Here is a 13,820-nt window from a genome sequence, read left to right as displayed (position 1 = left end):
GCACTAAATGAATAGTAGATGTTTGGATAAATAAGTGGCTCATACTCATCAAAAACACCTCTCATTGCAAACAGGGTTTCCTTATGGAGTTTTTTGAAAAATAATTAAGCTTTTTCATTTTCTTTTTGTTAGATGTTGACTTGAAGTCAGAATGTTTATAGAGTCTGGAATATTGTAACACGAGTTAACAACTTTGATCTTAGTTTTTTAGTATTGCCCCTTACTAGTGCAATTATACATTAAACACCGTTGTTTGAGAATATTGAGTCAAATATCTGAAAGTACATTAGGAAACTAAATATCATTTGTTTCAAGAACTATTCCAACCATGTTATATTTATGTATATCCATGTTCCTGTATCTTGTATTTTAAAAGAAAATCTTTTTTTTTTTTTGTGGTTTTTGGCCAGGGTTTTTGTGGTTTTTGAACCCGCCACCTCCGGTATATGGGACCGGTGCCCTACTCCTTGAGCCACAGGCGCCACCCTTAAAAGAAAATCTTAAAAACAATCATTGTTTTCATTGGTTTTATGGTAACACAAAAAGTATACCGTAAAAGTTCATGAAAGTTTTTATTTTCTTTTGCTTTCTTTTTTGCCATTGTCTCATTTTTTTGGCACTCATTTAATTTCCACAAAGCTTAAGGCCTGAATGTTATTTAAGAAAAGTAATAAAAATGAATATAAGTAAAAGTCAAAGAGGAGAAAAGTTGTGAATTTACTTTAAACCACATCCTTAATATTAAGCAGTGACTTAATGTCAAACAGTAAATTGTCTTATAGTCAAACAGTAATTGTCTTATATTCTTGTCTTTGGTCATTCATAATATTTATTTACTTGCTTTTTATTAACTTAAAAGTATGATAAACTCATTGAGATTTCTCTAAGTTACAGGTAATAACTTAACAATACATCCTTTGAGCATTGGGTGGTGTGACTTTTGAAATATTGATTTAACTTTGATGTTGAACTTCCTGTTTTTAAAAAAGGGAGGGAGCAGAACAGGAGAGAAAGGGAAGGAGCTGATGATGAACTTTTCCAATAATATTAGCTAACACATAAATTGAGCAGTTAGATGTAATGTTTTGATTTTTAAAAATACGTTTTATTTATCAGAGAATTACTCTCCTGGAAGTATGGTGACTGAAGTTCTGCGGATACTCTGTGATCAAAAAGAATGTGCAATCGAATGCTTATATAACAACACTGTAATAGAGGCCCTTCTGCAGCCTAGTCATAATTTAATGAAAGGAAGTGAGGTTGGTATTATTTACTAAAGAGAAAAAGAATTTCTTACTTGGGTATTAGTGACTGTTCAATGGTACCTTATTTCTAGATTTGATATAGTATTTGTAATATTTTATTACTCTTCTCTATATGAATGTATTTTGTGCTGATACAGATTTTTATTTGTTGTTGAATTTAGGCAGTTGTTTGATTTATTAGTTATGACAGTGTAGGGAGAAAGTACATACAACATCTTAATTTTTTTTATAATTAGGCTTAGATCTGCTGCTGTGAACAACTTAGAAAAATTATTCTATTAAGAATTTATTTGGCAAATCTAATATATCTTGTGAATGTTATGTTTGTTATTTGTTTAATGGCATTTTTCTAGCCTTTGGAAATATCCTTATTTTTCTGAAGAGCCAAATATAGTTTGTATACTATTAAGAAGAACTAGTATTACTTAAAAAATAAGGCTTATATACAATCCTACTTTTGAATATATTCATGCCTCTTTACATATATATGAGGTCAGACAAATAAGTTTGCACACTAAACTAGAAAAAATGCTACTTACCTCATTGCTGAATATCATTATGGTCGCCTTCAAAGTACCCCCCTTGGAAACTATGCATCAACACTGGTACATAGTCTACCCTTCAAAGCACTTTTTGTAGGATGAGTTCATGAACTTAATTGTCAGATGGCAGCTCTGATGGCCATTCCTGAAAAAGAGTTCCAAAATTGCTTTGAAGGGTGGACTAGGTGCTGGCATAGCTTCCCTAGGTTGGGTATTTGAAGGTGACCATAGTGATGTTCATCAATGAGGTACATAGCACTTTTTCTAGGATGAATTTGTGAACTTAAATCAGACCATGAATGCACAGGATACACAGTTTACACAGTATAACCCCTTAAATTATATAATTTAATAATTATAATGGGGGGGTGAAGGAAGTGACTTGTTCAAGGTCAAATATTTATCAAGGGTCAGAGTTGGTACTGTTGCCAGTATTTGTTATGTAGTATATTCCTCTCCTCCTAAGATTGAGGCTTCTGGGCAATGACTTTTAAAAGTTAAAGCTTTTTGCCTTTTCATATCTGTTTTATAGTGTTCTTTCTGCTTTTATCTTCTTCTTATGCTCATCCCTCAGTAGGCCGTCACATAACTTTTGTTGTTTGTCCTTGCTGAATAATTTAGAATTTTTTAATTTGTCATTTAATAAGTTTTTTGTACCCTAAGTTTATTTTCCAGATATTCCAGTTATAACTGAGAATTTTTATTTTATAAATAAAGGGATTATATCTTCCCATGTTTGTATACTTTTTCTTATCCTGGAAAGTCTTAAACTTGGTCCACATGAAAAGTTCCTCTTTAGACTGGAGTTTATCTCCAAAATTTCTTCCCAATTCACCTTTGCAAAGGTGCTTTTTCCTACTCTATATTTCTTTTATATACTTCTGTAGGTATATAATGCCTGAATTACTTGAGGATGGCCCTCCGGCACATTTTAGACAGTCATTATCTAATTTTAGAAAATTGGCATCACTCATTAAGTCACTATTACGTCATCAGCTCTGTGCTGAGTATTGATATAGAAGTGAATAAGATGTTTTTATTGCTTTTAAGGAGCCTACTCTAATAGGAGAGACAGACCTTTAAAGAAAAAATATTTAAAATAAAGAATAGAAATCTTCAAAATATTTGTGTTTATGTATTTGTATACATGAGAGCATATTATATATGTATGTATATGTATGTATGTTACATATATTACATATATACACAAATATATACTATGTACTTACATATATAATATGCTCTCATGTATATAAGAGAGCATAGATAGATACTTGTATATACTTACATATATAATATGCTGTCGTGTATATAAATGAAAGAAAATCTTCTAAGTAAAATAGTTGTTTGAAGAAAAATATTTATTATGAAAGTAATAAACTTATGCAATTAGGGTGAGAAAAAGAAAAATTTCTTTTTCTTTAGGTGAGTATGTCTGACTCATCATTAGTTAAGCTAGTCTACCAAATTATTAGAATGTATTGATTGCAACATACATTAATTTATTTTCAAATTTATTATAGAGAATGTATACATTGGCATTCATACAGGTACAGGTAAATAAGCAGACCCCAGAAAAAACAGGAATTATAGTACTGTAGATAAACTCCAGCATTAATATAGTTCTCTAGTTTTCAATATTTGCTTTGTGTTATTTTGGTATATATTGGCAAAAGTATTTTTTATTACTTCCATTATGAATCAAAAGTGAGGAAATATGTCAGTCTACTTTCTGTTTTCTCATTGAGTGACATTATTGCCTGTAGTCAGCCTGTGAATTGATTGTCCCTAGTGAGATTTACATTCAAGGGGATGATATTCATTAGAAAGGATGGTGATGTGTTAGATCCCATAAATGTGTATAAATACATTGGACTTACAAGAATCAGTGGGTGGGAAATAAAGGGCAAAATGGAAAAAGAAGGGTGATTTAATTTGTCACCCAGAATTACATATAAAACTATAACAGGCAGCAATTCTCAATAACTAGTTTGGGTGAAAAATGTATATTTATTTGCCTCATCAACTGTGCTGGTAAAAGAATATAATCAAATGACACATTTAATTCATACATATTACTTAGCAGCCAAACAAATCATTCAGTTTTGTTATTGTGGTGGTGGTAATATAACTTTATTAGATAGCATCCTACTCTTGAATTTTATTCTGTGATATGTTAGCATTTCATAAAATTATATGATTTGTCTTGTTACGTTTTTAATGGACAGGCTGCTCCAAATTGCTCTGAGACAGCTTTAATTCATATAGCTGATATCTTAGCAAGAATTGCATCTGTAGAAGAAGGACTTATTTTACTTCTTTATGGAGAAAATGTGAACTCTTCAGAAGAAGAAAGGTATGTATCTACACATTAAATCTGGAATAACAATTCCAGATATAGTTAGGTTTCCCAAGTAGCCACTAATAATGTATTAAATGATCTTTATTAACTTTAAGCAGTCACTGTGATTATGGATGAGGCAAATAGAGTAGGCTTTGATGTCTATAATTTTAAAATAAGAATGGGAAGATTCAATCTCTATAGTGTCTTCCTCCTACCCCCATTATCTGGTGTCTATATTTTCTCCTGTAAACTTTTAAAACCACATAACAGTAGGTTCTCTCTCCCCTCCCCCTCCTCTTTCCCCTCCATCTTAGGCTGTTGTTGGGTTATAGCATTCATGTCGAAGTGTGGGTCTTCGTTATTTTAAAGTATGCAATAACTTGTGTTTGACCTTAGTCATCCTATTGTCCTATCAAATATTAGCACCTGTTCATTATTCCTAACTATATATATATTTTTTAATTTTTTTTTTTTTTTTTTTTGAGACAGAGTTTGACTACACTGCCCTGGGTAGAGTGTCATGGTCTCAGAGTTCACACCAACCTCAAACTCTTGGGTTTAAGTGATTCTTTTGCCTCAGCCTTCCAAGTAGCTGGGACTACAGGCACCCACCACAACGCCTGGCTATTTTTTTGTTGCAGTTGTTGTTGTTTAGCTGGCCTGGGCTGGGTTTGAACCCATCATCCTCGGTGCATGTGGCTGGCTCTGTAACCACTGTGCTATGGGTGCCGAGCCATATTTCTAACTGTATTTTTAACCATTCCCACTTTACCATTCCCATTAACCATTCCCATTAACCATTCCCACTTTATCCCTCCAGCCTTTAGTAACCATCATTCTACCCTCTATTTTCATGAGATCAATTGTTTTAATTTTTAGCTCCTACATATAGGAGAACATGTGAAATTTGCTTTTCTGTGCTTGGCTTATTTCGTGTAACAAAATGTTCTCCAATTCTATTCATGTTGCGAATTAAAGGATTTCATTCCTTTTTGTGGTTGAATAATATTTCATTGTGTGAAATGAACCACATTTTTTTCTATTCATTCAGCTGTTGATGGACACTTAGTTTGATTCTAAATCTTAGCTATTAGGAATAGTGTTGCAGTCAATATCAAAGTGCAGTTACCATTTTGATGTACTGATTGCCCTTCATTTGGACATATGAGGACAGTTAAGTTCATGAACTCATCCTAGAAAAAGTGCTACATGCCTCATTGCTGAATATTGCTATGGTCACCTTTGACGGACCCCCCTTGACCGTCTGGCGACTGTAATGATATACAGCAGTGAGGTATGTAGCATTTTGTATACATGAATTCATTAGCTTCATTGTTAGACTTTGTATGACAATAGCTCTGATAGCCATTTCAGAAAAGGAGTTCCAAAATTGCTTTGAAGTGTGGAGTAGGCACAAGTGTTGGTGTATAACTGCATAGCTTCCCAAAGGAAGTACCTAGACTGGGAAGGTACCAGGGTCTGTAGTGATGAGCTTTCCAGGAATAGACAGACAGGAGTGGCTCTGACAGACCAGCAGACACAGGGACAGGGAAACAAAACCAATGGGTAAGTAGTTTTGTCCAAGCATCAGATGCATCTCTGCCTTGGGGACTTGGTAGAGGAGCAGGGCAACTATATTGATATTCTGGAGTGAGGCATGTAGTACTTTTTCTAGGATGAGTTCGTGAACTTAAGTGTCTGACCTCATATGCCTGGTAGTGGGGCTGTTGGGTTGTATGGTAGTTCTACTTTTAGTTTTTTGAAGAACCCCATATTATTTTTCACAGTAATTGCTCTAATTTATATTCCCATCAGCAATGTACAACTGTTCCCCTTTCTCCACATCCTTGGCAGCATTTGTTATTTTTTGTGTTTTTGATAAAGGCCATTTTAACTGGGTTAAATGCAGTTTTTATTTGCACTTCTCTTTGATTTGACTAATTTTATCAAACATTTTTTTCATATACCTGTTGGCCATTTTTATGTGTTCTTTTGAGAAATGTCTGGTCAGATGTTTTGCCCATTTTTAAATAGGATTGTTTCGCTTTATTCCTTTGAGTTATTCATCTATTGTCGTTATTAATCTCTTGTCAGATGTGTAGTTTGAAGATATTTTCTCGCATTCTGTGGGTCTCTTGCCTTTGTTGATTGTTTTGTTTACTGTGTAGAAGTTTGTACTTTGATGAGATCTCGTGTGTCCCTGTTTGCTTTGGTTTGTCTGTGCTTCTAAGGTCTTTCTCAAGAAATCTTTGCTTAGATCAATGTCCCAAAGAGTTTCTCCAATGTTTGCTTTTAGAATTTTCATAGCTTCAGGTCCTAGATTGAAAATTTTAATTTATTTTGATTTGATTTTTATTTGCTGAGAGATCGGGATCCAGTTTCATTCTTCTGCATATGAATATCCAGTTTTGCTAGCACCATTTTTGAAGTAACTGTTCTATTTCACTATAGATGTGTGGAAAAATGGGATCATATTGTATACAGTACTCTGCAATTTGATTTTTTTGTAACCATGGGCATTTTCCTATATGAATACAGATTAAAACTTTAATTTTGATAGATGATTATACTTTTGTGTATCACTTTACCATAATTTATTCAAACGTTTCCTTTTTTAATGAACTCAGGTTGTATCTAGGATTTTCCCTCCACAAATACACTGCAATAATTTCTTTTTCTTCTTTAGCCTGTTAGTGTGACAGATAATATTAATTGATTTTTGAGTGTTAAATCAGTCTTATATACCTGGAATAAATCTTGGATCATGGTATATAATTCTCCTTGTACATTGTTGACTTTAATTCACCAATATTTATTAAGAATTTTTCTTCTGTGTCCATGAGAGATAACATTCTCTGGTTGTTGTAATGTCTTTTTCTGGTTTGGTATTATTGGAGTGCTGGCCTCTTAATGTTCCTTCTGCTTCTATCTTACGGAAAGGATTACAAAAAACTGTTATAATTTCTCTTTAAATGTTTGATAGAATTCACCAGTAAATCCAGTTCAGCTTCATATTTTGTATTTAATATTTTGAAAGTTATTGATTATTCAATTTCTCTAATAGATATAGGCCTATGCAGATTGTCTATTTGTTCTAATGTGACTTTTGGCAGATTGTGTCTTTCAAGGAATTGGTCCATTTATCTTATTAACAAATTTGTGGGCATGGAGTTGTTCTTGATGTCCTTTTAATGTCACTTCCATCAGTGATAGCCCCTTTTTTCATTTTTGATATTAGTAATGTGTCTAATTTAACAATGTGTCTTCTCTTTTTCTTAGTTCACTCGATTAGAGACTTATCAGTTTACTTCTCTTTCCGAAGAACTAGCTTTTGGCTTTGTGGGGTTTTTTTTTGTTTGTTTTTGGCCAGGGCCAGGCTTGAACCCACCACCTCCGGCATATCCGACCAGTGCACTACTCCTTTGAGCCACAGGTGCCGCCTGGCTTTGTTTTTTTTTTTTTTTTCCTGACTTTCTGTTTCCAATTTCATTGATTTATTTTCTAAGTTTTCTTTTCTTCTACTTACTTTGGATTTAATTCACTTTTATTTTTCTAGTTTTTTATGGTAGAAACTTAGATGATTAGTTTTAGATCTTTCCTTTATAATATATGCATCTAATGCTATAAATTTAGTATATCAATTATACTTTAGTATAGTATAGTTGATATAACTTAGTATACCAATTATACTTTCAGGACTTCATAATATATGCATCTGAATGCTATAAATTTCCTTCTGAGCAATGGCTTTTACTGCAACTCACATATTTTGATGAATTACATTTTCATTTTTTATTTAGTTTAAAATATTGTCTTGTTATGCTTTAATTTTAATTTTCTTTTTAGACTTCTTTTGATCCACAAGTTTTATATAGATCTTGTATAAGTTCTGTGACAGTATATCCTTGGGTCTTGTTTTTTAAGACACTCTGATCATCTTTGTCTTTTAATTTATATGTTTAGTACATTAAAAAAGTAATTCTTGATAATTGGATTTATATCCCATATTTGTTATTTTCTGTTTGTTGCCCTTGTTCTTTGTTTCGTCTTCCACTCTTTCTGCCTTATCTGGTTTTGAGCATTTTATATGATTCTATTTTCTCTTCTCTTTTAGTATATCAATTATACTTCTTTTTATCACTCTTTTTAGTGCTTGCCCTTAAGTTTGTAATGTACCTTTGTAACAGTATTAGTTGTAATTACTGATTACATTGTTTTAGTTGCATTAAATGCTTTTCAGATAAGTTTGGGTATATTGAGGGTAGTGCGGGTGTAGACTAAGACCTCTCTCAAATAACACTGTATCACGGAATAGGTAGTGCGTTGGCTTTTTTTTTTTTTTTTGTAGAGACAGAGTCTCACTTTAGTGCCCTTGGTAGAGTGCCGTGGCATCACACAGCTCATAGCAACCTCCAACTCCTGGGCTTAGGCGATTCTCTTGCCTCCACCTCCCGAGTAGCTGGGACTATAGGCGCCCAGCATAATGCCTAGCTGTTTTTTTGTTGCAGTTTGGTCGGGGCTGGATTTGAACCTTGCCACCTTCGGTATATGGGGCTGGCACCTTACCAACTGAGCCACAAGTGCTGCTTATAACATTCATTTCACTCTTTGATAAGCTATAATAACCAATTTTTTTGTAATTATTATTTTTAACAAACTTATCCATTAGTCCATTCAAAACAAAAAGGATTCTATGTGTTCCTTATCAAATGTCTTATATACTAGCCCTTTTAATTTTAGTAGGATCATCCTAAAAATGAAATTGCTGGGTCAGAGGGCATGTACATTTAAAATGTTAATGGTTCTGCTAGCTTACTTTTCAAAATATTGATGAGTTTTGCCTTCTTGCCAGCAGTCTATGAGAAGTATGAGGATTGCCCTTCTTTTTTATATTCTTTTCCGGACTTCATAATCAGTTTATAAATGTTTTGGTAACTTAATGAGTGAAAGATCTTGCTTTGGTTATGTTTACTACTTTGATTCATATTTTAAAAGTCATCTCACTGAGTTTGAGAGTCTCACTGCTCCTGTGGAGAAATGATATGGTTATTTTAATTTACTTGGTGGTAGTGTTTCTTTCAATATCATTTGTCCATTTTTAATTTGAGCTGTCATTGATTCAAAGTTATATATGCACACAGGGAACATAAGGCTTATTATAAAAAGCAACAGTTCTTTCCCTGCTCTCCAGAGAAGACTTTCAGCTGTTTTGGTTGTTTTCTTTAATGTTTATCTCTCATCAAATAATATGTTTATAATATTTTTATTTTTTAGTTTTAGTCATTGTCCATTGACTAATTATAACAATTTATCAGTATTCCCTGCTTCCTCCAATACACACAAAAATACATATGTACATCTGGTCCTCCTATCCCTTATCAGTGAAGTACTGTTGTGTAGTAGCCTTAGCTAGAGTTATATTGGATCTACATTCTGAGCATTCTTCACACTGAACCAGTAAAACTTCTTTCAGTATATTCAATGCAAGATAAATTCTGTCCATTTAATTTATTTAAAGACATCCATCTTTCATCCTTCTGGCCTACTTTATTCAGGACTGGTTTCTGCCTAGGTCTCGTACATAGCTTTTTAGTCTGGAAACATTTTTCGTCATTATTACGAGGTGGCCTTATTTTTAGTTTCCCTTTCTCTAGAAGTTTTTTTTTGTTTTTTCTTGGCTTTTACTATTCTAAAATGTTATGATGATTCTTGGTGGAGTTTTATTTATTTGATGGACCTATTTAAAATTGACATATATATATATATAGATGGACATTTTTAACTTGAAGATTCATGCCTTCTAATTTGGTGAAAATAGTTGGAGTTCTTGTTCCCTTTTTGCTTTCTGACATTCTGTTATTTGCATTTAGATTCCCTTTCCTTTTTTCTCTTTTTTTTTGGGGGGGGGGAGGTAGTCCTTCACTTTATTTTCAATCCATTTATTGAAATTGAATTTTTTGATTTAAGTTTTTTTATTTTTCTTTCTTTTAGCTATTTTGGTTGTTTGTATAGAAGAGCACATTCTTATTCTGAAATATCCTGTTCCCTTTATTTTTAGTACAATAAATTCTTTTACCACTGTGAAGATAATGAAATTTTTCATCTGTCATATTTTTTCTTTCCTTCTAATTTGCTTTTTGTATTTCTTATTATGGTCTCTATCTTTTAAATTGGAGGTTTATTTAAATATTTTAAAGTCAGTGATGCTTTAGATGTTTGTCCCCTTGAAATCTCACATTGAAATTTGATCCCTAGTGTTGAATGTGTGGCCTGGTGGGGAGGTGTTTGGGTCATGAGGGCAGATCTCTCATGAAAGGTTTGGGGCCCTTCCCATGATAGAATGAGTTCCTACTTTAGTTTGCTGGAGAGCTAGTTGTTGAAAAGAGCCTGAAACCACCTCCTTCTTCACTTGCCCTCTCTTTTGCCCTTCCCATTCCACTTTGACTGGAAGTTCCCTGAAACCCTCACCAGAAACAGATGCTTCTGGTGCGATGCTTCTTTTATAGCTTGCAGAACCATAAGCCAAAAACTTCTTTTCTTTACAAATTACCCATCTTCAGTCATTTTTTTTTTTTTTGTAGTAGAGCAAAATGGACTAATACAGTTAGTAAAAAGCTCCTTGAAAACTGCAAGAAATTAGGCCCTGTAATGTATGGCTTTTACTATAGTGGAACCTTGCCATTGCATTTTGTTGAGAAATCCATAATGTATGTATTTTTGCTTTTTCCTCTTTTTATTTTTTATTTTTTAATTTTTGGTCAGATTTTATAGACAAGCCCCTTATAGTTAGCTAAGGAGTATAAGCCTTGCTGGAGAATAAGGCTGAGTGGACATGGTAATGGGTCTTAAGGTTTAGAATATACACTTTGGTTTAATCCTGTGGTATCTTCTAGTCTCTGTTTTTTTGATCTCTGACTGTTTTCCAGGAATCACACTGGGCTAAATGCATAAAATGCGAGAGGGAATCTCCAGGTCAAACTCTTTCTTAAATTGACTTATAGACAGCTCTTCCGTTTTCAGCCTCACTTTTGTCCCAAACCCAGAGATAAAGTTTCAGTGAAATAAATCATGCTGGTCCTGTTTTTCACCCTGTAGTTAATGATTGAGGTTTTCTATGCCCTGAGTTACTCCTTGCTTTTCTGCTTTTCAGGTCCAAAAATTTTACTACCATATCCTTTACATTTTCCTTGTCTTTGGGGGTTTATATGGCTTCTGAAAAATTCTATTGCATTTGAATTTTAGTATTTATGGAGGAAGCAGATATAAACATGTATGTTCAATCTACCAAGGTTAAGTGGAGGTTTATATCACTAACAATTTTTTTCTTTAAATTAGGAAGACTAACTTTTTTCATGATTTCTAAGATTTCTTTTTGTTGTATACCACTTAACCCTATTTAGGTTTTTTTCCTTATACAGACATCACTAACTTGCATGTAGTCTTATTTTACCCAATTTTTATCTTGACGATTTCTAGGTTCTTTTTTATAGGAGGTCTCACACTGAAGTTACACAGATAAAACATAAATAATGTTTAGAATTTATTTTTTCCAATTAAAAATACATGTTCCGATTATTTATTTTAGCAAAAGACTGGAATCATCTCAAATTTTGAGTAAGAAGAGGCTGGTTATTGGTCTCACAATGGAACACTGAGCAGCTAGCTGTAAAAAATAATTAGGGATATTTTTGTGTACTGCTGTGGAGTTATCTTCAGGATATATTGTTAAGTGAAATAAAAATCACAGAATGTTTATAGAATGGTCTAATTTGTATGATAGAAGAGAATATGAACAAATCATTTGTTTATATTTTAAAAAAGGGAATGATGAATGGAGAAACAAAACTGATGAAAGTAGTTAGTATTGGGGAGGGGAGAGAATCGTGGAGAGACAGGCGTGGAAACTGGGTTATACCTTGAATGTTGTACTTAGGTTTGATTTTGGAATCACGTAGCTGTTTTACATATGATAAAACAAAATTAAGTCAGAAAGGAAAACGAATTCACAATTTTTAAAAGATGCAAGCAAATGGATAAGTAACTTAACTGTCAGGCAATCAAGTTAATGATACATCCCTGCAGAGAAGAGAATTGTGTCAAGTTATCTAATTTTGATTGTAAATTCTAGTGGGATATATTCTAAGGTTAAAAAAATCCTTAAAATGATTTTAAACTACAACCAATAAATGTTTAGAAGTAATTTTTGTGTTGCTGTTTTGAAACTGTTATGTATAATTGTGATAGCAAATAAGTAATTATATTGAAGTAATAGAGAAGGAAAAATTTCAACATATGAAAAAAATTAAAGGTATATTAACTAGTTAAGTAAAAAACCTGAATCTTTAGTTCATAATAAAAATTAAATTATAACCTTATTTTTTTCCTCTTAAGCTACATATTTCTTAGCTACCACTGAAAAGGCCTAGAAGTAATGGTCCTCCTTATGAAGGAGCTGTCAGCTATATTTTAGTCTTTAAATGTCTTTTGGTCCTATGAAGAGATAGGAATCCTTAAAGAAATGGCTGATTTGGGTGTCTGGTCCAGGAAATGTGGAGGAGGTCTCTGGGATATCTTAACTGTTCTAGCAAACAAAGAAGATGCCTAAGACCAGTGAAATAAGTGTCAACAAGTGATCGCAGAGCTAGCCAGAAGGGGCCTCCTACTGGCTGAAGAGGGGCAATTAGAGGATCAAAAAAATAATAATTGTAATGGATTGAAATACATAAGGTATATAAAAAACACTTGGGTTTAAAAAGATACCAAAATATAAAAATCCAGCAAAAATAGACTACCAGTTATGTGTCAAGGTTGCAAGGGCACACAACTCAAATTACTTTGCAAACTGATGAAATTTAAACATTTTTCTAGCCTTTGTTACACAAACTGTAATTTTGGTGTAACTAAAAAGTTACTGAAGAATAGTCCTTCGTAGAAGAATTCTAGCTAATAAATGCCAAGAAATGATCTAATTGGAAAATCACCATATGGTAATTCTTGATCAAATAGTGGATTTAGGAAATGATCACCAATGAGTACTAAAATCATTAAGTAAAAGGTTGATGAGATGGGGTTACCTTTTGAAGAGGTCAGGCTGATAAGATCACAACAATTGATTTTCAGCACCATTAAAATTGATACATCCAGATACGTGCCTCACACAATAGATCCACAGCAATAACCAACTATGAGGTTCTCTTAGAAAGGAAAAAAGGGAAGATAAACAAAAGAAATTGAACTTAAATCTAATTAAGCCTCTAGATCTAATGATCACTTTATAGGAAATGTGGGGAACTAGAGAAATATGTTAAATGATACCAAGGTGAAACAGTAATCCAAATAAAGAAAATTAACTTTTTCTCTAATAAACTGGAGACATGGAGAAAGGAAAAGAGGAGCCTAATAACCACTTACAAGCTAATTCACACTTTGCAACTTATTTGAATTCTGATTTGGGCAAATCAGTTGTAAAAAGACTTTTTTTTTTTTTTTTTTTTTTTTTTTTTTGCAGTTTTTGGCTGGGGCTGGGTTTGAACCTGCCCCCTCCAGCATATGGGGCTTGTACCCTACTCCTTTGAGCCACAGGTGCAGCCCATAAAAAGACATTTTTAATACAGTCAGGAGAATTTTGATACAGGTTAACAAATGATATTAAGGCATTTTAATTAATTT

At 33.0% G+C, this 13,820-nt stretch overlaps 1 protein-coding gene across 1 annotated transcript in view; it reads left to right on the top strand.

The window, feature by feature from the left end:
- The window catches only part of TBC1D32 (TBC1 domain family member 32), a 270,218-nt gene that overhangs the window by 64,204 nt on the left and 192,194 nt on the right, over positions 1 to 13,820 (top strand). Inside the window, exons 14-15 of the mRNA XM_053592345.1 lie at positions 1,117 to 1,259; positions 4,036 to 4,163. Of these exons, the coding sequence (XP_053448320.1) occupies positions 1,117 to 1,259; positions 4,036 to 4,163 (271 nt within the window). The remainder of the gene's footprint in view (positions 1 to 1,116; positions 1,260 to 4,035; positions 4,164 to 13,820) is intronic.

The sequence above is a fragment of the Nycticebus coucang genome, chromosome 5, assembly GCF_027406575.1.
Source record: "Nycticebus coucang isolate mNycCou1 chromosome 5, mNycCou1.pri, whole genome shotgun sequence".
NCBI lineage: Eukaryota > Metazoa > Chordata > Mammalia > Primates > Lorisidae > Nycticebus > Nycticebus coucang.
Note: the sequence above shows the minus strand (reverse complement) of the source record. Positions and strands in the feature narration are given on the sequence as shown.